The sequence below is a fragment of the Eublepharis macularius genome, chromosome 10 (genome assembly GCF_028583425.1).
Source record: "Eublepharis macularius isolate TG4126 chromosome 10, MPM_Emac_v1.0, whole genome shotgun sequence".
In the NCBI taxonomy this organism is placed as follows: Eukaryota; Metazoa; Chordata; class Lepidosauria; order Squamata; family Eublepharidae; genus Eublepharis; species Eublepharis macularius.
The window spans coordinates 28,645,337-28,672,940 of NC_072799.1; the positions used below are offsets into that span (position 1 = coordinate 28,645,337).

The 27,604-nt window shown below is 43.5% G+C and overlaps 1 protein-coding gene across 1 annotated transcript in view; it reads right to left on the reverse strand.

Annotated features, from left to right (window-relative positions):
• The window catches only part of CENPE (centromere protein E), a 58,644-nt gene that overhangs the window by 21,429 nt on the left and 9,611 nt on the right, over nucleotides 1-27,604 (reverse strand). Inside the window, exons 12-34 of the mRNA XM_054989481.1 lie at nucleotides 26,263-26,382; nucleotides 23,432-23,590; nucleotides 22,259-22,388; nucleotides 21,591-21,688; nucleotides 21,157-21,213; nucleotides 20,916-21,071; nucleotides 20,401-20,475; nucleotides 20,044-20,187; nucleotides 18,821-18,943; nucleotides 18,184-18,361; nucleotides 16,922-17,073; nucleotides 15,860-16,165; nucleotides 14,036-14,350; nucleotides 13,746-13,904; nucleotides 12,056-12,259; nucleotides 11,290-11,583; nucleotides 10,307-10,609; nucleotides 9,448-9,750; nucleotides 6,205-6,510; nucleotides 5,230-5,532; nucleotides 4,387-4,689; nucleotides 2,214-2,519; nucleotides 871-1,017 (exon numbers count right to left, since the gene is read on the reverse strand). Coding sequence (XP_054845456.1) covers nucleotides 871-1,017; nucleotides 2,214-2,519; nucleotides 4,387-4,689; nucleotides 5,230-5,532; nucleotides 6,205-6,510; nucleotides 9,448-9,750; nucleotides 10,307-10,609; nucleotides 11,290-11,583; nucleotides 12,056-12,259; nucleotides 13,746-13,904; nucleotides 14,036-14,350; nucleotides 15,860-16,165; nucleotides 16,922-17,073; nucleotides 18,184-18,361; nucleotides 18,821-18,943; nucleotides 20,044-20,187; nucleotides 20,401-20,475; nucleotides 20,916-21,071; nucleotides 21,157-21,213; nucleotides 21,591-21,688; nucleotides 22,259-22,388; nucleotides 23,432-23,590; nucleotides 26,263-26,382 — 4,641 coding nt within the window. The remainder of the gene's footprint in view (nucleotides 1-870; nucleotides 1,018-2,213; nucleotides 2,520-4,386; nucleotides 4,690-5,229; nucleotides 5,533-6,204; nucleotides 6,511-9,447; nucleotides 9,751-10,306; nucleotides 10,610-11,289; nucleotides 11,584-12,055; nucleotides 12,260-13,745; nucleotides 13,905-14,035; nucleotides 14,351-15,859; nucleotides 16,166-16,921; nucleotides 17,074-18,183; nucleotides 18,362-18,820; nucleotides 18,944-20,043; nucleotides 20,188-20,400; nucleotides 20,476-20,915; nucleotides 21,072-21,156; nucleotides 21,214-21,590; nucleotides 21,689-22,258; nucleotides 22,389-23,431; nucleotides 23,591-26,262; nucleotides 26,383-27,604) is intronic.

The following is a 27,604-nucleotide window of genomic DNA, read 5'->3' on the forward strand; positions in this document are numbered from 1 at the left end:
TTTTTCAGGTTGTCCAAGTCTGCAGTGTCTTTCATGTTCTTTTATTCTTGTCTGGATGCTACGCTTTGTGGCCCCGATGTAAACTTGTCCACAGCTGCAGGGTATACGGTATACTCCTGCAGAGGTGAGGGGGTCTCTACTGTCTTTTGCTGATCGTAGCATCTGTTGTATTTTTCGGGTGGGTCTGAATACTGCTTGAAGGTTATGCTTTTTCATAAGCTTTCCCATCTGATCAGTAATTCCTTTGATATATGGCAAAAACACTTTTCCTGTAGGAGACTGTTTTTCCTTGGTTGTTTGATTCATCCTGGGTTTGATTGCTCTTCGGATTTCATTTCTGGAGTAGCCATTTGCCTGAAGTGCGTGGTTTAGATGATTAATTTCCTCATTGAGAAAGTGCGGCTCACATATCCGTCTTGCACGATCCACTAATGTTTTCATTATGCCTCTTTTCTGTCGGGGGTGGTGATTGGAGTTTTTGTGTAAGTACCGATCAGTGTGAGTTGTGAGTTGGTTTCCTGTAGACCTTGTGACCTAACTGAAAGTTTGCTTTCACAAACCCAGCTGCTGACGAAACGTCAGGAACTACAATGCCAAGACCACGGCAATACAGCCCGGAAAACCCACAACAACCAACTCAGAAACTGTTCCAAAGGTGTTTCCCAATCAGCTCTGGCAAACATATTCCTGTGCTAGGCCACAAACCAACAACACATACAGCCTGAACCTAAATTCAGGCATTTTCTTCTAAAGACCTAATCTCAGGCTAGCAACTTCCATACAAAGTAGTAATCAGAGACCGTCCTGCCACGGGAACTTCAGTTCAAAGAAGAATTCCTGAAAATGTGTAAATGGAAAGTGGCCTCTTACCTTCTGCTTCAGTTCCTCAATGTTCTGGTGGAGATTCTCCTGCATTCTTGATGCCTGGGAGTTCTCACCTCTCAATTCTTCTACAGTATCATGATATTCTCTGAGGGAACCATTAGCATTTTCAAGCTGTTCTTGCAGCTCCAAAGCCTTTGAATTTAAGAAATAGCCACACAGTTATTTAGCTATTGCTGGCTTAATAGTAAAATCAGAGAAGATATTTTTCTTGGAATCTTGAAAAGCTTTTATTAAAAAAAATTGTGTGTGCCCTGACCTGGATAGCCCAAGCAAGCCTGATCTTGTCAGATCTCAGAAGCCATGGGGCTGGCCTTGGTTAGTAATTGGCTGGGAGACCTTCAAGGAAGACGAGTCACTACCTAGGTGCAGGCAATGGCAAACCACCTATATTAGTCCCTTGTCTTGAAAACCCCAGCAGGGGTTGGGACATCTGCTATGACTTGAAGGCAGTCCACATTTTTTCATCCATCATAAGGGAACAGAGAAGAAATGAAACCTGAGGTGTTTGTGCCAAAGCTCAAGAGCCCCATCCCCCTTTATAATTGTCCAAACCATTCTCCCGGTTGCCTGATGGAACACGTAGAGCCTTCTCTTTAGAATTCTGTTTGCTCCAGAGCAGAGGTCAGCCACAGCACCACTGATTACCCCTCCACCACCCATGCTGTTCTCCTCCATATTAGGCCCACTTCAAAGGATGATGCTATAGATCAAGCAGGAAGGACCGTGCATGGAAAGGTATTTATAGAAATTCAAAGTTGGCATTGCAGCACAGCTCGCTTACAGGGAAGGCTCAAAGCAAGCAGATGCAGCACATCCTTAACTGGAGAAGGCTGTTTAGAATGGCAGACCAAAATAATATCTGAGAGCTCACCCAATCCCCTGGGTAAATTCCCCAGCTGGAATGGTACAGAGTCCCTTTTAAGTGCACAGAGGATCCTTCTCCAATCTTAGAAGTGCCAGTAGAAGCCTCATTTGGGGAGAGGACAGTGACACTTAAGGCTACGTTACTTAGAAACCACAGAGGTTAAACTGTCACACTAAAGAAATGCCTCAGCCAAGCAGTTAGACGGCAAGCCAGATGACATTCCCTTTTGTTGGCATTTTAATTCTAGTACAGGACAAAGCATGCTCAGCATACAATCAGCACAAAAAGTCAATTTTTGATTGTTTGAAGTTAATTATTTTGGGTAGGAGTTTCCCAGGCTGTAAGATTTCAACGTTGATTTGGGAACTGGCCATCAAAATATTGTCAAGTCCTACAATGTCCAAGTCACAAATCTCAGGGACTGCACTTGCAGCCTCCCGCCTTGCAGCAGGTCTTTGCTTACCTTGGAGGTGGCCTCTTCCAGGAGCTCTTTCAGCTTCTCTGTCTCAGTGTGGAGAGCAGCCCACCGCTGCTTCAAGTCGTCCCTTTCCAGGACTAAGGCTCTTCTCTCCTCTTCACCACCCTGAAGTCTCTCAGCCATTTCCAATTTCTCTCTCTCTTTAGCCTCAAGCCGGGATTCTAGAGCCCTCAGTTGCTCTGCCAGTTGTTCCGTCTCCCTCTGATTCTGGTGGGCTTCACCACACAGCTGTTCTTTCACTTGAAGCAACTCTCTTGCCTCGACTTGTAGCTCTTTAATCTTGCTCGACAACTTTAGCAGGTTAAAAAAAACCCCAACGTTCAGCATTAACGCAAAATTAAGAGTTTGTTCTGTGGCAGTTTTATCTATTTATGTCATTTATAGTCCACCTTTCTCACTGAGACTCAAGGCAGATTACACAGTATGAGATTAGTACAATCAGTATCAAGTACATTTCAATAGAGTATCAAGAACATTTCCAGAAACAATGCCATAGGGTAAACAAACACAAGTTTAAAAGACAGCATTAGCAAGAATCCAAAATAGAGCAGAAAAAATACTGAAATGGAACATAATCAATTCTAGGACTGACATTAGACAACATGGAGCACAGGTGGTACGTAGGAGTACATATTTAAAGCAAGAGATAATATGCAAGGCAACATAGTAGTGAAGTCTACGGTCCCTAACTCATTAGCGAAGCATCTGAGACCGCATCCCTACAATAGAGCTCTCCCACTTGAGTAAAGAGCCTTTTTGAATAATTCAAGACCAATCCTATTTTCTCAGTGCCCTCTGGGTTTGTTCAGGCCCAGAATTCTACTTGGGCTGACACCTACAGTAAGTCCCCCAAACTCTACCTTTCCCTTGCCTCTCAACATGACATGAAGGTAACACACACCTAATCTGGAAGAAGTAGGCACAAGCTAGAGGCTTCCTCAAGGGCTGCAATTACATTTGAGGAGTCTCTGGGACAGCTAACTAACAAGTAACTGGCTTTCCACACCAAAGTCTACAAGGTCTAAATGGCCCAATTGTACCGAACAGGTACATCACAGTGCTGTTCATCAATGTGCCTCTCTCTCTCTGGTTAGGTACTCCTAACCATTTTGCAGGTAGGATGATGCTTGTTCTAACAACTGCTTTAGCCAATTTATGAAACTGTTCTTCAGTCTTGCATTGGTTTGGGGGACAGTATCCTCTACTTTTCCCAGAGAAGCCCCAGATGCTAAATGGAAGCGCCTGAAGCTGTTTCAGTGACCAATACATCGCTCCCCTCCAAATCTCCTTTGGAGTGTTTTCCTCACCCTCAAGGACTGTAGCCTTCATAGAGGGCATTTTTAAAGCTTCTATAGTTTCCCAAAGATGATGATGGAAAGTCGCAGCTCCAGCCTTAACAGAGGGACAGATTACTAAAGTGTGACCAAGGGAGCTTGGGCTCTTTGAGATAGCTTCTGGGAGCCAAGTGGAAGCGCCACTCAATAACAGGAACGCCTCGATTGTCTTGGCCAAGTCAGGCTGAGCTTTCTACTCTTCCCTGCATCTGGAGGCAGCTCCTCCCTTGAAACAATACTGAGAGAATAACAAGAGAAACCCCTTTGAGCGTTATCTATTGAAGTCACAAAGCTGGCGCTTTGAAGAGCTCGGGGCTGCTGTATTTCAAGACCTTCCATGAAAGAAGATTCAAGTAAAAAACGACTTCCACTCTTAGCTAGCCAAAACCTAGGAAGAGCAGAAGAACTCCTAGGACCCTGAAGCCTGGGTTAAGGGTAGACAGACTGAGTACTGCTAGAGTTTTGTACCTTAGAATAGACAGGATTAAAAAAGTGGTATCTTGGTTAGGCAACAGTGGGGAGGAGGAAGGAAGGGCTCTTCCACCATCACAGATTATATTAGAAATTATTTGCTTAATACTACCTATGGAAAAATCCATTCCTCTGTTACCTTCTATTAATGCCTTCTGCCAGCGGATGTTTTGTTTGGCAGATCCCAGTAACTGTTACTGGCCCTTCTCCTTGTTTTTGTTGTTGTGTGTATTATAATATTTTACATTTTTAAAAAGTGTTTTAATGTTTGCTGCCCTGGGGACCCTATTTGGGTATAAAGGCAGCGCCTGAATAAATAATAAACAGAAGGGACTGATACAGATGTGCTTTACCATGGATTGAGTTGCTCTCATTTCCTCTTGGACTTGATCCCTCTCTAGCTGGAGAGCAGCCTGCTTATGCCTCAAGTCGTCTCTTTCCTGGACGAGAGTTCTTATTGCTTCTTCATGTTCACGAAGTTCCTGAGCAGCTGCCATCCTGTCCGCTTCCATTCTGCGCTCGCTGTCTTTCAGTTGCTCTCTCATCTCTTCCATTTCACTCAGTTTCTGAAGAGCTTGGCTGAGCTTCTCCTGCGCAATGATGAGCTCTTCCTCTTGAGTATTCTTTGCTTGCCACTCTTGGATATTGCTGGCCAGCTGTTTTGGAGAAAAGGACACAGATTTGCTGGTGAAGCATTAGATTGTAAAGCTCATTCTACTTTATTCGGAGACTACAGGATGCTTTATTTTCTGACCCGCTTTATTATTTCATGCCATTTAAGACTGCTTTTTGGTTGCACTATCATTTCCCAGTATTCAGCAGCTTTGTAAAACCATGTGAGAATACTCAAAGTTACTGTCTACCAGGTTTAGATGGATGGTTGCTTTATTCTAAAATTATTTTCTCATTTTCAGTTTGATTGGCACTGCCTCTAGTAGCAGGTGTCTGGAGAAGTGGCTGATAAGTGGCCCAAATAAAGGAAAATAGTATTTTCCTTCTGCATGCTGCCCAGTCTGGATGATTTTACAAGCAAAAGTACTTACACAGTAGGACTGAAAACTCAAGACTGAGCACATGCTAAGCAGAACTTGTGCTTTAAATACATGCTTACTTTAGTGAACTCAAGTCTCATGTACAATGAGATATCCAAGGTATTTCCCATGCCTTCAATTAGCTTACATTTATTTCCCACTTACTTCTGCAGTGGTCTCTTCTAGGAGCTCTCTGAGCTTGTCTTTTTCAGCTTTGGCGGCATCCCACTTGTGCTTCAAGGCATCTCTTTCAAGGACTAAGGATTTTCTCTCTTCTTCACTCCGCTGAAGCCTCTCAGTCATTTCCTGGATCTCCATCTCTTTAGCCTCAAGCCTGGACTCCAGATCCTTCAGATGGTCAATTTCACTCTTATTCTGCTGGGCTTCCCCAGAGTGCTGCTCTTCCATTTGCAGAGACTCTTCTTGCTCTTTTTCCTGGTCTTGCAGTTCTTGGGTCTTGTTGGAGAGCTTTAATCAGTTAGAGAATCATTTACAATCAAATGCTTGGTGATAGTTTAAGACCAATACCATGTTGCTGACTAAGTACTGCTTTAACTACAACTGAGCTTGTCCAGACTTCAAAAAGACTTTTTAAAACTGCAGACCAGGAAACAATATCTGAGAGCTCACCCACTCCCCAGGTAAATTTCCCAGCTGGAATGGTAGAGAGTCCTTTTTAAACACACAAGAGGATCCTACTCCAATCCTACAATTGCCAGTAGAAGCCTCAATTTGGGAGAGGACAGTGACACTTAAGGCTACTTAGAAACCACAGAGGTTAAACTATCACACTAATTTTTAAAGAAACGTTAAAGTTAACGTATATTCTTTGTCATCCTTTATGAATTCGTAAAGAAATGCCTCAGCCAAGCAGTTAGACGGCAAGCCAGATGACATTCCCTTTTGTTGGCATTTTAATTCTACTACAGGTCAAAGCATGCTCAGCATACAATCAGCACAAAAAGTCAATTTTTGATTGTTTGAAGTTAATTATTTTGGGTAGGAGTTTCCCAGGCTGTAAGATTTCAACGTTGATTTGGGAACTGGCCATCAAAATATTGTCAAGTCCTACAACGTCCAAGTCACAAATCTCAGGGACTGCACTTGCAGCCTCCCGCCTTGCAGCAGGTCTTTGCTTACCTTGGAGGTGGTCTCTTCCAGGAGCTCTTTCAGCTTCTCTGTCTCAGTGTGGAGAGCAGCCCACCGCTGCTTCAAGTCGTCCCTTTCCAGGACTAAGGCTCTTCTCTCCTCTTCACCACCCTGAAGTCTCTCAGCCATTTCCAATTTCTCTCTCTCTTTAGCCTCAAGCCGGGATTCTAGAGCCCTCAGTTGCTCCGCCAGTTGTTCCGTCTCCCTCCGATTCTGGTGGGCTTCACCACAGAGCTGTTCTTTCACCTGAAGGAACTCTCTTGCCTCGACTTGTAGCTCTTGAATCTTGCTCGACAACTTTAACAGGTTAAAAAAACCCCAACATTCAGCATTAACGCAAAATTAAGAGTTTTTTCTGTGGCAGTTCAAGACCAATATTTTTTTCCCTCAGTGCTTTCTGGGTTTGTTCAGACCCAGAATTCTATCTGGAATGACATTAGATTAAGGCCCCAATTCTACCCTTCCTTCTCCTCTCATCAGAAACACCTAGTCTGGAAGGAATAGGCGCACAAGCTAGAGGCCTTCTCAAGGCCTCAGCGCTGGTGGAATCCAAGGGCTGAAGTTACATTTGAGGTATCCACTTGAATGACCTACCTTGTAGAGCCAGGTTTGTATTCCAATGGAATTTCAACATACATGCTACTCCCATTGTATTCTTACCTTGCGGCAGTCTCTGGGACATGGACATCCAACTAACAAACTGGCTTTCCATGCAAAAGTCTACAGCTCTGAATGGTCCAATTATATCTAGCAGATATTTCACAGTGCTGTTCATCAATGTACCGTCTATATTCTTGCAGCATTGCTTAAAGGAAGGATTACTGCATACACTCTGAAAATCGAATTCTGTTCCGTAGATGCAATGAATCCTGATAGTGGAGGTGCTCCTAACCATTCTGTAGGCGGCATGTTCTGGCAACTGCTTTGACCAATTTATGAAGCTCTTCCTCAGTTTTGCATTGGCTAGGGGGCAGTCTCCACTACATTCTCCACTGAAGTGAAGCCCCAGGTACTAAACGGAAGCCCCAGGAAGCCATTGGAACAACTTCTGGGGTTTCACTTCTGTGGGAAATGTAGAGGAGCCTGCCCCCTAGCCAATACAAAACTGAGGAAGAGCTTCATAAATTGGCCAAAGCAGTTGTCAGAAAAAGCATCATTCTCCTTTCTTGGCCCTCATATCTGTGCCACCATCTCTCCCCCTATGTTCTGCAGCCACAGGAGCTTCACTCATCTGGACAGGCCTTCTGCAGATACCACCCTGCAGTTGAGTAAAATTAGCAGCTGCCCACACATGTGCCTTCTCTGTGGTGGCTCCCACCTTATGGAATGGCCTGCCTGAGGAGGTCAGGAAAGACCCCAGTCTCCTGGCTTTCTGAAAACTTAAGCAAAACTGAAGCATTCAGGAGGGCTTTCTACCCAGACTACAGGACTGCTTCATAAGAAATAGCTCAGAGAGGGGCCTTGGGAGAGACAGGGACTGAATGCTTCGGTGTGGGTACTGTCTGCTGATGTTGATGTGCACCTGCTAGGGAGTTTCCACGCTGCTAAACATGCCATTGAAATAAGTTATGCTTTGTTTCATATGTATTTCATCTCTGTGCTTGGATTTTTGCTTATTTAAACATTTTCTGCTAATATTCACTCTTGTATCCGTTTCCCTCAATGTCCTACATGTTGTTCATTACTGTGTTTTGCTCAATGAATGTCCTAGTTGTTGTATTGTCGAAGGCTTTCACGGCCGGAGAACGATGGTTGTTGTGGATTTTCCGGGCTGTATAGCCGTGGTCTTGGCATTGTAGTTCCTGACGTTTCGCCTGACATTCCTGACTGTGACACTGAGAGATCTCTGTCTTTTGGTGCTACACCTCTGAAGATGCCAGTCACAGCTGCTGGCGAAACGTCAGGAACTACAATGCCAAGACCACGGCAATACAGCCCGGAAAACCCACAACAACCATCGTCCTAGTTGTTGATTATATTGTATTTTCACTTACACTGTGTAATCTGCCTTGTAATGCAATGTCAGTGAGAAAGGCGGAACCACCACCACCACCACCACCACCACCACCACCACCACCACCACTCCCCCCTCTCCTTTGGAGTGCTTTCCCCATCATCAAGGACCATAACTTTCAAGACAAAGGTAGCAACTAGGTCTTCATTAGAGGGCACTTTCAAACCTTCTATAGTTTCTCTAAGAATTTGAGAGTGACAGGAAGTCTCAGTTTCAGCCTTAATAGAGGGATGGACTACCAAGACATGACCAAGGGAGCTTCAAGTGGTGTCTTGGTTGGGCAATAGTGGGGAGAACCCCCACCATCAGAGGTTATGCTAAAAATAATTTGTTTAATCCTGCCTATGGAAAAACCCATCCCAGGATCACACTTCCACCCCAGGAAATTCCCAGACTCTCAGCTCTTTCTGTGCTTCAGTACAGAACTTTGGGACTCTCTTCCCAGGGAGATTCGTCTGTCCCTCTCTGTTGTTGCCTTCCACCAGCAGGTGAAATTTTTTGTTTTGCATATCCCAGTAACTGTTCTTGGCCCACTTCCCTGTTCTTGGTGGTATGTGCTTCAAAATGTTGTTTTAAATTTTTTTAGAAGGTTTTCCTATCTGCTGCCTCCGGGATCCTATTTGGGGGAAAAAGCAGCATACAAATACATCCTTAAACATAAAAGGTGAGCCGTATTCCTGATGACTCACCTCTTATCCTGGTGCAGGTGCACTGAGGACCCTCTGGTGCGCTTGTGCCAGGATAAAAGGAGAGTTGCTGGCAGCAGGCCTCTGAGGGACCGTGGAACCGTCAGGGAGGTGCAGCATGGGGAAGTTCCCGCCAGCTTTGCTGCGGCCACGGGTCCCTGCTGCACTTCCCTGCAGGCTCCACGGCCCCTCAGAGGCCTGCCTACAGAGCTGGCGGGGAGGCACAGCATGGGGGACCCCCCCATGTGGCCTTCCTGTGGCAGCTGTGGGGCAATGGAGCCAGCAGGGACTGAGGTGCAAGCATGGGGGTGCCCCTCTACAGCCTTCCCACTGCATCTATTGTGGCAGCGGGGTCTTGGCCCCGCTGCTAGAGCCTGTTGTATTTATTTTTACAATGGGCTCTACTGCTAGTTATAAATAAACAAAGAACTGATGCAGATTTAACATTCTGGTCACAGATTGTATGTCATCTTTCCCTTATCTGCCTACTGGTGTTCTACTAAGGAAAGTGACAGAAATCAAGGTCTGCTTTACCATGGATTGAGTTGCTCTCATTTCCTCTTGGACTTGATCCCTCTCTAGCTGGAGAGCAGCCTGTTTATGCCTCAAGTCGTCTCTTTCCTGGACTAGAGTTCTTATTGCTTCTTCATGTTCACGAAGTTCCTGAGCAGCTGCCATCCTGTCCGCTTCCATTCTGTGCTCGCTGTCTTTCAGTTGCTCTCTCATCTCTTCCATTTCACTCAGTTTCTGAAGAGCTTGGCTGAGCTTCTCCTGCGCAATGATGAGCTCTTCCTCTTGAGTATTCTTTGCTTGCCACTCTTGGATATTGCTGGCCAGCTGTTTTGGAGAAAAGGACAGATTTGCTGGTGATGCATTAGATTGTAAGCTCAGACATTCTATTTTAAGACTACAAGATGCTTTATTGTCTGACTCATGTTACTATTTCATGACAGCTAATACTGCTTATGGGTTGTTCTACCTGGTAGTATCTAGTATTCAGCAGCTTTCTCAAGCCATTTGAAGATACAGGGTTGCTGCTGTGTTACTGTCTACCAGGTTTAGATGGATTGCAGCTTTAATCAAAAATTGATTTCTTGTTTTCAGATTAATTTGGACTATCTGTAGCAGCAGGTGTCTGAAGAAGTGGCAGATAAGTAGTCCAAATAAAAGAAAATAGTGTTTTCATTCTGCATGCTGCCCAGACTGAGTTCCTTTGAATTTACAAGCAAAAGAAGTACCTACAAAAGCAGGGAAAACTCAAGACTCGACACATGCTAAGCAGAACTTTCATTTGAAATATAACATGACTTCAGTGAACTCGAGTGCCATATACAATGAGAAATCCAAAATATTTCCCATGCCCCCAATCATGTTACCTTTAGTTCCTACTTACCTTTGTGGTGGTCACTTCAAGTGGCTCCTTGAGATTCTCTTTTTCAACTTGGAGACCATCCCACTTGTGCTTCAGGTCATCTGGTTCCAGGACTAAGCATTTTCTCTCTTCTTCATTCTGCTGCAGTCTCTCAGCCATTTCATGGATCTCCATCTCTTTAGCCTCAAGCCTGGACTCCAGATCCTTCCGATGTTCAATTTCACTCTTATTCTGCTGGGCTTCCCCAGAGTACTGCTCTTCCATTTGCAGATACTCTTCTTGCTCCTTCTCCTGGTCTTGCAGCTCTTGGGTCTTGCTGGAGTGCTTTAATCAGTTAGAGAATCATTTACAATCAAATGCTTGGTGGTGGTTTAAGACCAATACCATGTTGCTGACTAAACACTGCTTTATCTACATCTGAGCTTGTTCAGAACTTAGCCTAGAATCCTGCGTAAAGTGAAATTGATGGGCAAAGGAAGGAGGCTTCTGGGGACACCATAAGCCAGGAGTTATAACAAGCGTCTGGCTTCCGTGCTTTAAGGGAGACAGCTAAAGAGTATTAAATGTGATTTTAAAAATCCATTTCCCAGAAAGGTTTTTTAAACGTAGAAGGAAAAAAAGAGAAGGGAACACCAGATCAAGAGTGACATCTGAGTACTGCAGGGTTGGGTGAGTGTTGCAGGCAGGATTTTTAAAATGGAGCCATTGATAATGGTCAGTGGGAGATGGCAAGGCATGAGCAAGAAGAGAGGGGCCTTTTCCATCATCATGGAATCTGCTAAAAACAAATCTTGCATATTAAAAAAAAACCCCTCCATTTTAGGATCTCCAGGGAAGGAGTTTTCAGCTCTTTCTATGCTTCCATATTCTTTTGCATAGGACAAAGATATGCAGCATGCTGACTCTAGCCGCTGACTCTAGCCACAGACTGCAATGCCACCTTTCTCCTATCTGAGAAGAGCTATTCTACTGGGCAGAGCGATGGAAATAAAATTCTGCTTTACCACTGATTGAATGACTCGCATTTCTTCTTGGACTTGTTCCTTCTCGAGCTGAAGAGTATCTCGCTCATGTCTCAAGAGATCTCTTTCCTGAACGAGAGATCTTACTACTTCTTCCTGCTTGCAAAGTTCCTGAGCCATCGCCAGCTTGTCTGCTTCCATTCTGGACTCACTGGCTCTTAGTTGCTCTCCCATTTCACTCAGTTTCTGAAGAGTTTTGCCAAGTTCTTCTTTCATGCCAATGAGCTCTTCCTCTTGCATTCCCTTTGCTTGAGAGTCTTTTATGTGAATGGTCAGCTTTTGGGGAAAACAGTACAAGGTTACATCAGAAACATATTTGATTGCAAGATCAAACACTTCTTTATTCTGAGATGGTTATAAGATGTTTTAGCTCTCCATCTGAATTTGCTACTCAAACAGTAATCACAATTAGAATGGATAAAGTGAGACAAAAGAGTTTGCATTTTAAATACAAAATGCTCACTTCTGTTGTACTGTAGCAGTCATTGTTTTTGTTGGCCCATTTATCCACTGAGAGAGAGAGTGTTTGGGTGGGGTGGGGGGGCACCTCCTGCTTCTAAAATACCTTTGTCTAAAAGTTTATAGTTATAACTAATGATCCAGTTATGATGGCTGTGCTTTGAAATACTGTAGTGATCACTTGTTATTTCATTCCTTACTAAAGGCATTACTGTAATCCAATTCATCTCTGGCTGTTATGAAAACAACTGACGCCTGACTTTGTCCATCTAGAAGTTATGATATTTACCAATTGATGGCTTTCCTGGCTCAGAGCCTTTTCCTCTTGCATAGCTTCCAGTTGTTGCTGTAACTTAGTTTTCTCTTCCTCTAGGCAGAAAATTTGCTCCCTCATTAATTGAAGCTCATTATTTTCTTTTAGTACTTCCCCTCCTGCGTTTAATTGATTCTTCTCCAGGGCGGCCTGCTCCAAATCTTCTGTTAATCTCAATATCTGTAATAATAATAACAGGACTTTTTTGTACACTGGAAGGGATTGTTGAACTTTTAATTTACCTGCCCCCAATGAAGTAGCAGTTTTTCCTTCTCTGTAACCTCTGTTCATATTAAGCCAAATAAAGGGACAAGTTCAACACGTATTTCCCTGATCTTTTCATTTCATTCCATGGTGCTGGATATCTAGAGAAACTTGATAGATCCTCAGTTGTCTGAACCACCTGACATGCATTTCTTCCTACCGCTAAATCTAGTCTTTCTGCCGGTTTCCTCAGTGGTTTACACCAGCAGCTCCTGGCCCTTAAGGGCTCAGTGCAAGCTGAACATTCTTTAGCCCTGTGCAAAGGACACAGCAAGGATTTCCATGCCTTGATTTATACTGGGATTTAGTCTCAAGTGGACACAGGCTCATTAATTTAGAAACAAAAACTCTGATGTCTTAACACCCCTGTAGTGTAGGGTCTTGTCCAAAGAATTTAATGTTTTTAATTATCTTCTGTAATTATGTATTGATGATGTAAATCTGCTCTGAGCCCGCTTGTAGGGAGAGCGGACAATAAATTAAATTAATAAAATAAATAAATAATTTCACATCTCAGTAGACTGGGCACTGATGCCACTGACGGAGAAGGCTGCTTTCACAGGAAGTTGTAGCGTCAGCCAGAAGTTATTATTTGCGTTACAGACGAGGCTTTTTCAGCCGTGGCCCCTTCACTTTTGGAATTGCCATGTGGCACACCTGACACTGTACTGTACTGTTGTGTAAGTGCTGGGCCAAAACATTCTTTTTAATCAAGGCTTTTAATGGAAGGGTTCCATCTTTTGAGGGGTTGTTTTTGTGACTGCTTTTACCTAGTTTCAGAGAGGCACCTGTGCTGGTCTGCAGGATTTTGAGTCCAGTGGCACCTTAGAGATCAAGAAGATTTTCAGGGTATGAGCTTTCAAGCATCAAAGCTCCCTTCATCAGGAAAGGCAGCATATATGTTTTCTAATGATAAATGGTTATGCTATCCTTTTGTTGTGCTATTCTTCTTCTCAATAACAACTGTAGCTTATTTTACGTATTTTATGCTACTTTCTAAATCATGTATGTATACAGAACTCAAGGTGGCTTATGTGTACAAACCCTTGACCCACTACTGATTAATGCATTATGTCTATGTAAGATCCTGAACTTTGTCTTAAGCTGTTAACAACAAATCTGTTGTTAACTGCTAAAATAGTCAGGGTGAAATATTGCAAAGATTCATCTGTGCCTACAACCCAAAAATGGCGCAGGACATCATGCTGTTGGAAGAACAGCATATCATTAAGTTTTTTTAAAAAGGAGGTCAGGATGGTCTCCAAAAACTTGCTGCAGAAATGTGGGAGAATTTTGTGCCAGTGACTGCAGCACAGAACAAAACTGAAATCCCCCTGAAAGTCTGCTGTATCTGTGCCAAGAACTCAATGAGAGCCTCGCTAATGGGTTACCAGTATCTTACCTGTAGCTCCTGCTCATTAATGGTAGTCTCCGAAGTTTCTTTAAGACTTGCAATTTGGGACTCTCTCTCTAAAACTGTTGCCTGCAGCTCTTTGATGTCTTTTTGACACTGCTTCAGAGCAGTCTGAGTACTTCTCAGTTCATTCTGTGCTTCAATGTTCTTTTAAATACAAAAATAAGAACACGCACATGAGTTTATGTAACATACAAGCTCTCTTACAAGGATGCTGTAAAATGGTCATGCTACAAACTACTGCCCTCCCCCAGTTTAATGCCTTTTGATTCACTTACCACGGTCACTGACTCTTCTATGTCATCTTTCATTTGATCTCTTTCTCTCTGAAGTACCTCCAGCATTTGCTTCAGCTCATCTCTTTCCTGGGACAGGGCACTTATTTCTTCTCCTCTGCCTTGAAGTCGCTGGACGAGGGCCAGCCTTTCCACCTCCCCAGCTGCCACTTTAGACTCATAATCCTTCAACTGATCTTTGAGCTGCTGTTCCATGTGGCTCAGCTCCTGGCGGGCATGGTTGAGCTGTTCTTCCATACAGAGAAACTTCTCCTGTTCTAGGTCCTTTGCTTGGAGTTCTTCAACCTTGCTGGACAGCTTTAAATATTAAGCAAGGGCACCATGCGCTTAGCATTAAACAGGGTTAGTGGACAAGCTTATGCATGTTTCCTCTGAATACACCAAGTTTTGTTGGAAATGTACATGAATTGCTTGCACACTATTAAGGAGAAATCTTATTCTCACCTACCACCCCCATAAGCCTTTGCTACCATATCAATGAAAAATAATAACGTATCTGTATTTTAAGAGTAACTGATCAAGTTGTCTTTCACATTTGACCAGCCACTGATAAGCCAATTGTTTTGTCTCAGCATCTATGTTAGGACTCTTAAATTAACGAGATCGCGCACAGCTTTGGGATATCAATATGCTGATGGTACCCAGCTCTCCATCTCCACCTTAGGCCACTGCCCAAATGGTTCAAGAGGAAGCAGCCAAAACTGAATCCAGAAAAGACAGAGGTCGGATGGGAAGGCTAATAACCTGAAAGGGGTTGTACAGCTAACAATGGATGGGATGGCCCTATCATCTTTGGCATATTCTGTGAAAAGCTTCGGGGGTATTATTGGGCCTGGATCTACGGAAGAAGATTGATGTTATTGGCAAAAGTGCTTTCTGCAAGTTATGTCTGGCTGAATGTAAATCGGGAACCGATTTACAGGCCAGTCTGTCCATGGTGATCCCATGCCACTGTGACCTTGAGGCTAGATTACTGCAATGCCATCACGAAGGGAGCTAACTCACTCTTCCACCATAGCATACCGATCTCAGAATGCTTGCACTGGTTCTGTCTCACTATGTTTCCAGGTTCAAATTAAGATACTGAGATTGGTCCTATTCCTACCTATTACAACTGTTTGTCTGAATCATATACATTTTCCTTACTAAAAATTTTCTCTCTCCAACTTTTATCTTTTCCTGCCTTGCAGCAGGCAAAAATCATGATACACGCACTAAGATAGCAAAGGGTGCAGCAGTTTGCACCTCTCTCAAGTTCTGGGTGTATTTGCAATTTTGTTTATAGACAATTAAGGTGTATATACTTTTACATTCTATAAACAGGCCAATTAATTAACATATAACATGTACAATTGTACATAACACGTGAAATAAGTTTAGGTTTGATAGGAAATTAAGTACTGCACGTATTTCAATTCCCCCTCCTATTTTCTCCCATACGTACGATATCTTCAACATTTCCTTAAGTTTTACGTATCTATTTCTCCATCATGCCATAAAATGCACTCATCACATATGTTGAACATCCATCATGAATTCTCAGCACTTCAGAGCTTACTCACTCTTTTACAATATTTTGGATGCCCCCCCCCCACCCCGCCAATAAGAAGAATGTTGGGAGTTTTTCTATGGACCAACATGGTTAACTACAATCTATCAGACACATTTCAAACCACCATCCCCCTCGCCAAAAGGCAATACCATTTGCAATACTGCGTCTCTCAAAAGTCTTCCAATAGGTCCCACATTGGTAGTTACTTCATTAAAAACAGTCAGAAAAAAACATAGGGACAGAGATGGACTCACCTCTTGCACTATCTCACTAATGGCTGCATTGAGTTTGAGGTTTTCACCAATTAACTTTTCTATTTGGTCTTTTATCTGTGTGTTCTCTTCTGATACCGTGGATAATTCCCGCTCTAATCCATGACACTGATGCTTTAGCTCTTGAACAGCTTCGTTTTTTCTTACTGCTTCAGCATTTGCAAAATCCTCTTTGGCTTTTAGGGCATCAGCCATTTGAAGGAGCATCTGTTCCTTTTCAGCTAATTGAGACAACAAGGTTTCCCTTTCAGAGGTTAAGGAAGTGATTGTCTCAGATTTTTCAAGAATCTGTAAGTGGAACAAGCCCATGTTTTAAATAGGGATTAATATATCCATTACCATTTAAGCTGCATTCCAGCTGAACAAGGAAAGGGAGCAAAGGTTAAATCTAGCCTTTTAAACTTGGCTTGTGTGTCTACACTGGAAATGGAAGGCTGGACACTCTTCCAACCATGAGATCCTCTTTGCATGTACACATATCCCATCTTTCTCCAAGAGCTTAGAGCAAAACTTTACAAAGCATTAAAAAATTTTAATATTCAAATCAATGCTTGAAGGCAGATCAGGCAGGGAGATGGTGATGGCTGTGAAATTTCAAGAGGCCAAGGAAGGATTTGAACCCAGGTCTCTAGTTTCAGTCCCCCCACTTATCACAGTCACTGTTGATTTTACTCCTTCATCCCCTCCCCTTTCTGAAAGCAACCCCTTTTTCCTTGTAACACGGGTCTATTTTCAGAGGGTAGGAGCACCTGAATCTCTCCTCTGCCTTGAAAAATATCCAGTTCTCCTTCTCTTCCCTGAAAAGAAGTTCTAATAAAGCAATATTCCAGAAGAACAAGGTGATTTCTGTTAAATGACTAGGAGGCAAATGTTTGCCCTCCCTGCACCACTTATAATGTACTAGAAGCACACCAGTATGCCAGCTGCAGCTAAGAACATTAATGTGGCCAGAAAAAATGTGTTTCCAGAAAGTGTATACTTCATTACAGAAAGCCCTGTTCATGGGAAACAGCGTCGTGAGTTGTATTTCTTTCCTTTTTTTACCTCCTTGTGCAAGATCTCGAGGTCAGGTTTCGGGCCAGTTTCTGACAATGCAGCCACTTCTTTTCTTAAAGAAATGTTCTCTCCTAAAGTGTTATTCAATTCATTTTTTAAATGCACCATTTTTTCATGCAGCTCCACAGAGGATTGGTTGTCTATTAAAAAAAAGACTTCAAACGATTAGGATCTCTTTGTTATGTGGCCTAGTTCCCAACAAGGCAGCTCTCTCAAAGACACTCCCCCAGTATCATTCATACTTCATTTCTGCCAATTGCAAAGCCTCCATTACTCATAAAGCCGCTTATTCTCCTCTAGCCCTGTAAAGCTTATTGCTTTCTACTAGGATGTTTGGCTTAGTGAAACCCTCCCACCTCGGCTTCAATATTCCCAGAAGTTCAGTCTCTAGAGGGACATGCAAGGAAATGGGAAGAAGGGAAAAATCGGTGTTGTGCTGATGGGTCATTGGATACAAACCGTCAACCCCAAACCCCTCCAAGAGGATGACATCAAGACCATCTTCTTTGGGTCATCAGTTGGATGAGTTTGATGATAGTTAATCCTCTGCTGCTTTTTGCCTTTTATCTAAAGCAAGCTTTCAAAATGCTGAAGATGGTAGCTCCATTTGATGTTGTTTTTTTAAACCTGCAACCATCTTTTATTTACTGCCCTTTTACCTCCCAATCCTTCATGGCTTTCAGGAGACTTTGAATAGTCATTGTCTCATTTGTTGCGTATGGTTTTATTGTAATCTGCTTTGGTAGGTTCTCTGAAACGCTGGCTACATTATTTTTTTAAAAATAAAGCGGATTCCATGCTCTTTGGAGGCGGCCAGAGCTCCTGTCCACAGAGACTGCTCACCAAATTTCTGAATGGTTCATGATGGCCCTAGCTTTGCATTTTTGTGATCCATCCCTGATGGACATCTCTAGAAAAAGAGAGCTGGAAGGATTCTGCAGCATCTTCGTATTGATTGATTATACTGCTCAGCCATTCACTAATCTGGATACATAGACTCTACCAGGGCAGATTAATTCTGAGGAATCACACTGGAAACACTGGCTCTTACAGTGACGTGAGGGTGGGGTGGGGGAGAAGCTGTGCTTGCCGCCCACTCCCACCCTGCTCCCATGCACCTAGACGTAAGCCCCTGGGGAAAAATGTGTCCAATTTTAAATTGGGGGAGAAAAGCAATATTCTGCTATCAACTGTTTCAGACATTCAAACATGACACAGTGATTATTTGAAAGTCATCCTTTTGACCGTACCTTCTGGAATTTTACCCTCCAGGAGAGAAGTCAGTTTTGCATTTTCTTGAAAATAATATTGCAATTCCTTCTGCAAGTCAGACTGCATTTTTTTGTACATGACTTTGCCGGCTTCTAACTGGCTTTTGTAAGACTCAGCATCTTTTTTGATGTGGTTGTAATCATCCAAGAGTTGGTCCTACATGGAAACAAATTAAAATACCATTACTCCATGCATTTACACGCTGGAGCAATGCTCAGGCACAATGCTTGTTGATGCTGCAGGCATTTTGGTAATTCTGAGAAAGGGTAGTCTGTGCCACCAAATGGGTGCCATGAGAGCTGAGCCAATTACAAAATGTTGGGAGGGGGGACACTCAGCTTGGAAACTTCAAGGACAGCTGCTTCTAAATGGGTAATCTCTGCAGATGAAATGTGGGCTTTCTGAAGCTCTTTCTGCACTGGGGCAGTTCTGTGCATATATTAAGTACTCTGGAGGCGGCCAGAATTGTCCCATCCTTCCAAAATTCAACATGAAGGAACTCTGTAAAGAGTATGCTTTTCTGCAGCCCCACCCGCATTTTCTTTTCCTGATGTAAAACAGGGAGGCTTTGAGACAGTCCTAGGGACATTAATGAAACACTACTAGATGACTCACCATTCGCTCTTTTAGTGCTCGGTTTTCACTCCGGAGGAAAGCAGATTCCTTCTTGGCATCCATGGCTACGATTTCAGCATCACTGAGAGACCGTTTCATTTCATCCATTTGACTTGAAGTTCCCTGAAAGAATTAAATAGCGGTAAGATATTCACATGCAAAAATTCCAGGAATCAAGGGACTGGTTAAATAAAGGTTCCGTGACTTCAGCAGACCTCAGTCCTAAGCATATTTTCACAGCTAAAGAATTAGGTCTTCCTGTAACCACTGTTTAAGAGACAGTGGTTTCGATGCCATTTTCTCTTTTGGAATGAGTGAAATGCATTTTAAGGTAAGGTTTTACTCATTCAGGGTATGTACTTATGTAGATTGTGTTTTGTACTGCTGATTTTCGAAGTAGAGTTTGGCCAGCCTTGATGCAGCGCTGCAGCTGATCAGGATTCCTCAGCAAGAAGACAACAATATCATTAAAACATGACCAAAAAAAGAGATCCAGAGGAGTTAGCCGTGTTAGTCTGTAGTAGCAAAATAGAAAAGAGTCCAGTAGCACCTTTAAGATTAACCAACTTTACTGTAGCATAAGCTTTCGAGAATCACAGTTCTCTTCGTCAGATGCATGGAGGGTAAGAAGAAACTGGTCAGATATATAGGTGGAGAGGGGAGTAGATGCAATCAGTAGCTTCTGATAATGAGATAACCATTCATATTCCCTATTCAATCCAAGCCTGACTGAGTCAAATTTACATATGAATTCCAATTCAGCAACTTCCCGTTGGATTGTTTTTGAAAGGTTTCTGTTGAACTACAGTGGCCTTTAAGTCCTTGATGGCATGTCCTGCTCTCACCAGCGGAAGAACACTTCAGTTTTAAAGGTGCTACTGGACTCTTTTCAAAAAAGAGACAGATGGTTGTGAATCACAACTGATACTGCACAGCAACAGGGAGAGGTGAGTGCTCTTGGTTCACACAGGGCACTCATGAAGCCCCAAAAGCCTAGCCAAAGCCCACATGAGGTCAGCCTGCATTCTAAAGTGCTTTACAGAACTTTATGCAACATGTAGTGACTCAAGGCAGGCGGAAAATATTCATATGAAATCAGGGAGTTTGAAAATGATTATTCTATGGAAAATTCAAAATCTAAGCCTTCCCAGTGAAAATCTAGTCCTAAATTCCCATACACAATGTAGATTTTTCAGTTCATTCTGCTACTAATCCAAGCTTACCATTAGAGACACCTCTTCTATGTTCCCACTGTCTGTCCTCCGAGATTCTTCCAAAAGGCTATTTAGCTCAGTTATCTGTTTTTCTAATGCTGTTATTTTGTTCTCTTTTTCCTTGAGCTGTAACTCTTTTGACTTCAAGTCATCCTGTAAAGCAAGGAAGAGCAACAAATGCTAGGAAAGACTGCAAGATACTATGTTCAACTTTCTGGTTCAACTGTATTTCCAGCTGTATTTCGTGTTACATAGTAACTGAAACGGGCCAAGGTGTTTTTGCTAGCCAACTGAGGGGTTTCAAGAGCAACAGGCTCATGGTCACTTGTGTTGCATGCAAGGCCGCCGCCGCCGCCACCAGCTCACCTGAAGATCTTGATTGTACCCTTCAGCATTTGCAATTACAGCCTTTAAGTTGGAAATTTCATGCATTAGTTGCATCTGTGGAGCAATTGAAGCAAAATTGTACATGCCGTTAGCAAGCACCCTTCTAGCAGTTTACCTCACCACAAAAGCAAGGAAAATTTTGCACTCCTTTCCCTTCAGATCCACTTGAGCCATTTGGAAGATAAAAAGGGATGAGGCTGTGACTGTAGGAAAAGGCAGCACACAGTGGAAAGGAGTTCTAGGAAACCAAACTGCTAACAGATCAACACAGTCCACCACTCCTCAACCTTTCAAAGAGCAAGGGCAGAATAAAGTATTGCTGCAGGATCGTGTTCTGTTCAGGGAGAGCAATTTCATACTAGTACACATCAGTTGTGTGTTTGTGTTGAGGCCGATGCTGAAAAATCAGGGCTGAGTTCTCAGAGAAGGCGGATGGTTCTAGATGAAATGATTAAATGAGAAGAGTCTCACTAAGTCTTATTCCCTCTCCTTACCTCATGCTCCTTATGGGTTTCCTTTTCCAGAACTACAAATTCATTTATTTCTATTTTCTCTGTCAGTTCCCTTACTTCTTGCGACAGCTGTTCTTTTTCTATCTGCAAGAACTCCAACTCTGCTTGGGTAACTTGCTGTTTATTCACAGCACTGTCCTATATAGTGAAAGAAAACAGAGTAAGAGGTTTTCACTTGGGCTTTAGATTCAATCAGTTCCCAGATAATGCTAAACTGACTTACTCTTTCTGCTGCAAGAGTTTCACAGAGATGGACGGAATCTGCAAAATCTTTCTGGATCTAGAATGAGAAAAATACTTAAGTGAGGTACTGAGTTCTGACTCTTCCTCTCACTCCAGTTAGAATCTGTTTGGTGCTAGGCCTGTGCATGTCAGAAATACTGTGTTGGACCCAAACAGCTTTTCTGTTGGTGAAAAAGCCAGGCCTAACCCGTCCCCGCTATGTTTGTGATCATGGGGCCTGGATGCACAATAGCCACGTGGGACAGGAGCTGCACTACGCAAGGGAATTAGGTAAATCTAAGTGGGAAAGCTCTCTGGATTCAATCCAATATACTGGTAGCTCAAAAGGTGAAGTCAACCTAAAGCTGTTCAGAGATACTACTGTAGAGGCCAGAATCCCCTCTCTCTTAATAGGAAGGTTCCCGGCTTGCTCACCAGACTCATTTCAGGCCCTGGAATCCACTCTTCTTCTGGTATTGAAGCAGTGACTGTCAGGCACTGATCATCGTACTCTGAGAATTCTGAAGACACAGCTGTGGGAACAAAATCCATTTTTTTTCTACACAGGAAGTCAGATGATTGCAAACTTAACACAATGCAACAGTCCTAGGCTTCTCAAGAGCAAAAATGTGAATGTTCTTTCATATAGCTAGAACCTGAGAGGTTTGCATCATGGAAGACAAAAAAAGGAACATCAAGCTGATGGAGTCAGGCTGAGACAGCTTGATGGGACAGAAGTAAGCTTTGATAACATTTGGGGGCAGCCTGGATCAGCCTAGTACCTGGAGATGACTGTCAAAAGTTGGACCTTTTGAGCACCCACCTAGGAGAGAAGTTGCTAAGCTAGCCAAGGACCCACATCTTCCTCTGACCCTTTAGTTCTAATACAACTACGCAATAACTAATGAGATAAAACTTTGAAATACTAGTACCAATTTAACTGCAGTTACCCAGGATGCAATTGAGCACTTGTGATTTATCTATGTTATTGTATTACCTATATTATTGTTTTGTTAATTTCTTCTCAACTACACATCCATGCAATTGACTGCCCACTCATTTAGAATACCATTCTGTTCATCTTTCCCCAGAAAGCCACTTACATTCTTCCATCTCCGGTAAGGCCAAAAAAGAGGCTTTAAATCTTTTGGCCGTTTCAGGGAAACCTGAAAATATTTTCCTGTTGTGGTTTATTTGTCCAGGGGCCCAGGTAACTCTCCTCTTCTTTCTAGCCTGAAATATAAAATTATACCAAATGACAAAAAGAGTCAAACAGCACAAAACTAAAAGCAGTGCTTTCAGCATGTCCTTATGACAGAGCTGAGTTGCGATTGTCTCAAGGCAAGGGCCACAGATGTATGGGAGCACACTCTGCCTTTCAGCACCAGAGTTCTCAAGATGCCAGTTCAGGGCCACTTCCTTGTAGAGCTGCCACCACAGTAGACAGTGGGCAGGGCTTGTTCCTGGTTTTGGGGGGCCCTGGGCAGAGATTGTCCAGGCCCCCCTGTGGGCACTACTAGGCTTCTTTCTTGCCTTCCCACCCATGTGCCCCCCCCATTTACATACGAATCCTTCCTTTGCCCACCTGCAAGATCACCCACTACCTGCAGTCACAGCTGTCCATGCCTGTCCACCCTTTCCCCAACGGTGCTGTTACAGTTAGGAGTGCTATTGCCACAGCTACCGGGAATGCTGATGCTTTATGCACCACCCACATGCCTTTCTTCAGCAGCACTAGGTAGTTGTGAGCAGAGGTGACAAAGCACTCAAAAGCAGATGCTGGAAGGGTGTGAGTGCAGGCATCAGAGGAGATGTATGAGCAGCGATGGGCCCCACCAGAAGCCACAGGCCCTGGCAACTGCTCCTCGCCATGTGCTGATGCTGGCTCTGACTACTGGGGCTGATGCTCAGTGACCTGATTATGTATATGCCAACTGCACATGGCCCCCGTATTTCTATGCACTGCTGCCCACCATACAAAAGCCCCAGAAAGCTCACTGAAATGTCTATCTTTCTTTGTTCTCAGTAGAATGCTTTTGTTCAACCCTACATGTGACATCTCATTGTGGCGTTCTGTGTATGGCACCCACTCAGCAATACAGAAAGTTAGTTTCTAAGAGAGCAATCCTGAGAAGGTCTAATCAGAACCCCACTCAGGTCTTTTCAGTGGTGCTGAGTACTCCAGGGAATGGTTTCTGAGGACTGCACTGCAAGTGTTATCTTTTGTAGCCGTAAACTTTACTGAGGTCTTGCAACAACCAACTTTTCAAGCTCACTTTTAACTCTTGTTCTTGCAAAAAAGACGACGAAGTGACCACCATCTCGGCCAAGGTTCTTATCTGGTCTTGCTGCTGCTTCTGCAGTGAGTTCTTTTCTTCCAAGAGCTGTGCAAGCTGGTCTTTCTCTTCATTTCTGGTGTGACAGTCTGAAGAAACCTGGAAATTAATACAGATGTGTAAACTAAAGATACATGTTGAATTATGACGGAGTAACCAACTGAGGATTCATCGAAAAGTTGATTTTTAAACTAAAACATTGCTCCCTGCCCCCACTCCAATGTTCAGTGTCTGTTTGCACTGGCTTAATTTGCTCTGATTTCTCATTCAAACTACAAGTCAGACCTAAAACCAGATCATGTCTGCTTGCTTGGTATATGCAGCTGCCTTTGATCTGGAAGGAAAGGCACCTCATGTTAAACTGATGGGTCAAAATGATCCCCAACATGCACTCCAAGAATGAAGGAGAGGGGAAACTCATCCTGTCTGCTGCAGAACAGGATGGCTACAACGTATCCTGTATTCTATTTTAAGATACTACAAGCTGCAGACTAAGGGCTACACAACTAATAGCTTAGAGTTGTGTGTGCTTTGGGGGACATTGCACGTGTGCAAGGGGAGGGAGAAAGGGTAGTAGCATCTCATTCCTGATCTACATACTGAACCACAAGGCAATGTTATCAAGTTTAGCATTCAATTTCCAGCTCTACCATGTTCTCCTTCTGGTCTCTACCCTTACAAAGAAGCTCTGTGTTCCAACTAGTGCTGGGGAGACAGCTGATTAACCGCTGGCTATTATAGACTCAAAAAGGAGAGGGGTCTTTTTTGGTTCAGTGTCCTAGTAGCCTTTGGTGCAGAGTAGGGGGTTAACTCTACCAGGTCCTAACGCCATCTCTCCCTCCTTGTATCAAACACCCTGTTGTGATTGGAAGTTGTAAGCTGCCTGGAATTATACCCATGGGAATCAAATCTTTCTTTCCCAGGAAAAGGAGTAATAAACTGCTTAAACTGCCAACTAAGCATAGATTCCTACAAGGAGCTAACCATTTGCCCAACTGCCAGGAAGCTGCAAGATGGATGGCCATTTGGGTAATCTATGCAGGACAGTAAAGGAGGGAGATATGTACTCCAAGATGACTGGAGAAAGGAGTGCCAAGTATGGGGGTGGGTGGGGGGCACTCAGGATTGGGTTAAGCCTGCAGGGGTGGCCAAACTGCGGCTTGGGAGCCACATGTGGCTCCTGGAGGTCTCTGAGTATCACTGTGGCCATACATTTTATTTTAGTTTATTTCCTTTCCTTCTTTCTTTCCATGTTTTTCTCTCCCTTTTCCTTCTTTCTTTCCATGTCTGTCATATGTTCAATAAATATGTTGGGGTTGCCAGGTCTGACTCAGAAAATACCTGGGGACTTTGGGGGTGAAGCCTAGCAAGGATGTGATATCACTTTTGTGATGTCACTTCCAAGTCAAAGATCAGGTGATGGCTCTTCCCAAGCTCCACCCCTTCCAATGATGTCACTTCCCGCACACTGCACCAAAACCCCACCTCTACCTGTGATGTCACTTTCAGGACACTTCCCCAAACTCCCCTCTTCATCTGAAGTCACTTAAATGCATCATGTCTTGTGGCTCTCAAACATCTGACGTTTATTGTATGTGGCTCTTACATTAAGCAAATTTGGCCACCCCTGGGCTAAGGGAATCCACCAAGGTGCAGCAAAAATGGTTAAAAGATCTGGACACTGTGTCAAAGGCGCTAAAGCTGGACCGTGAATGAGGGAGGGAACAGAGGGGTTCTACCTAAGTTCTAACAGAAATGTGTTCCTCTAAGGAGGGGATGCCAAAGGCAGTATCCGTTAAGTCTAGAACAACTGTTTTACTTTCTCTCTTTAGTCCACAGTAGCCCTTCAGTGCTGCAACACACTTTCCCCATACTTATATGTTCTAGTCTAAACTGCACCATAGTAACTAAAGATCTTTCCCTTTAGAAACTCAAACTGTGTTCAAAGAGCCTTACCCGCAAGTCTAACCGCTCACTAGGCTGAGTTACAGAGCAATCAGGAGAAAGGGGAGTGGAATGCTGGGAGTATCCACACTCCACGCATGCACACAAAACCCTGCCAGTGCCCCAAACCACTGGTAAACAGGAGGGACAGGAATCAGTTTGGGCTAAACATTAGGAAGAACTTCCTGACAGAGCAGCCTCTCATTAGAACAGGTTTCCTCGGACAGTGGTGGGCTCTCCTTCTTTGGAGGTTTTTAAGCAGAGGCTAGATGGCCATCTGACATCAATGCTGATTCTGTGAATCTAGGCAAATCATGACAGGGAGGGCAGGAAGGGTTACATCAGTGCTTAGTTCTCATGGTCCCTTCTTACATGTCCAGGGTAAGGCCAATCACCACCTTGGGGTCAGGTAGCAATTTTCTCCAGGCCATTTTGGCTAGGAATCCTGACAGTGTTTTGCTATCTTCTGAACATGGAGTAAGGGTCACTGGGTGTGTACGTGTGGCAGGGGGGTGGGGGAGGTATTTGTGAATTTCCTGCATTGTGCGGGTTGGACTAGATGACTCTAGAAGTCCCTTTCAACCCTATGATTCTATGATGGTGAATCCAAAGTAATCCTGGGGAGGTAAGAGAGAACACATGCAGCCCCTTGGCCTGCTGTAACATGCTGAGCTTAGTGAAGATCTCTGGGGAACCTGAAAACCTGTTGACTGTTTTGTGACATTTTTGTTGGTCCCAGTATAAAAAGCTATTATAACTTCCTGCAACCTTTTCCTGAACTTTATCAACTCCAGTTCTTAGAATTCTGAGGAAGAACTGAAGCATACCTCTTCTAGGCGGCGCTTTAAGTCTTCTATTTCTCTTCGGTACCTCTTCAAGAGGGCATCATCATCTAGAACTTCATTTACCTTGGGGCTATTTTTCATCTCCTTCGCTGTACTAGCAAACTAGAAAACCGCAGACAAATCAAGATCAGTAAGCCTTATTACCAGAAGCCAAAGAAAACACTCCTGCACACAATACCTTCTTTCTCTATCTTGGCTATAAACAAAAAGACACAAACTGAGCAAGTGGGTGACCTGCAAGGGCAGGAGAATCCCATCTCCATTTTATTGCCCTTTTTAAGTCTCGTGTTCTGAGTCACTACAGATCAGATCGGTCACTGCTGACCAGTTCAGTGGAAGCAGAAGAAAAGGCAGAGGCCAAATCAGGATGAGCGCTACAAAGAGAACTTGAACATTTTTAATACTATTCAGTAGCAATATTTGTGAATACCAGAACTTGTATACTGAGGTAGATCACAGGGACTCTTGGCTCCAGCCTTTGGTAATGTATATGAGGTCCCTGATTTATCGCTGACCTTCTGGGTAGTTGTGCGATGAGTATGTATATGCATGTGCAATATAGGATTGCAGGTTTTTGCCTCCAGAGATCCCAAGATGGTAGAGGGGGAAGGAAAAGAGGTTCTACCCATATGGACCATACCCTCAATTCCTTCAGCACTGGATTTAAAATATGCTTTGCCTTCCCTCTTTCCTCCTGAGCCAATACAGGCTCTCTTTTGGGATCTTTGGGCCTTTCTCCCAGTTAGTCTTCAGTGCTATCTTGTTTTAAGTCTTTGGGCCAGCTACCTGGGATCCAAGGCCATCTGGATGTATTACGTAGTTTTTAGAGCTTAAAAACTAAGGCCAGAATTTAGTACTTAGTCACTGCAGCATGTATCATCCACTCCTGGTTTGTCATTCCATTCAGCAATTTGGATATGGGGGTTGGAGGGCATTATCTGTAACAACTAGGGCGTTCTCCCATAGTGTACAAGTCAGGATTAATTGTTCTTTCTTACACTTTCAGCAAGCAGCACAAATTCTAATGATGTAGCTGTCATTTAAGCACATTAAACCAATGCTGTGACCATGAAGTTATTGCAACATTTCCTGTACTGTCTTTGGTGCACCATAGATCCAGAGGAGTTAGCCGTGTTAGTCTGTAGTAGCAAAATCGAAGAGTCCAGTAGCACCTTTAAGACCAACCAACTTTACTGTAGCATAAGCTTTCGAGAATCACAGTTCTGTTTGTCAGACTGACGAAGAGAGCTGTGATTCTCGAAAGCTTATGCTACAGTAAAGTTGGTTGGTCTTAAAGGTGCTACTGGACTCTTTTCGATTTCGG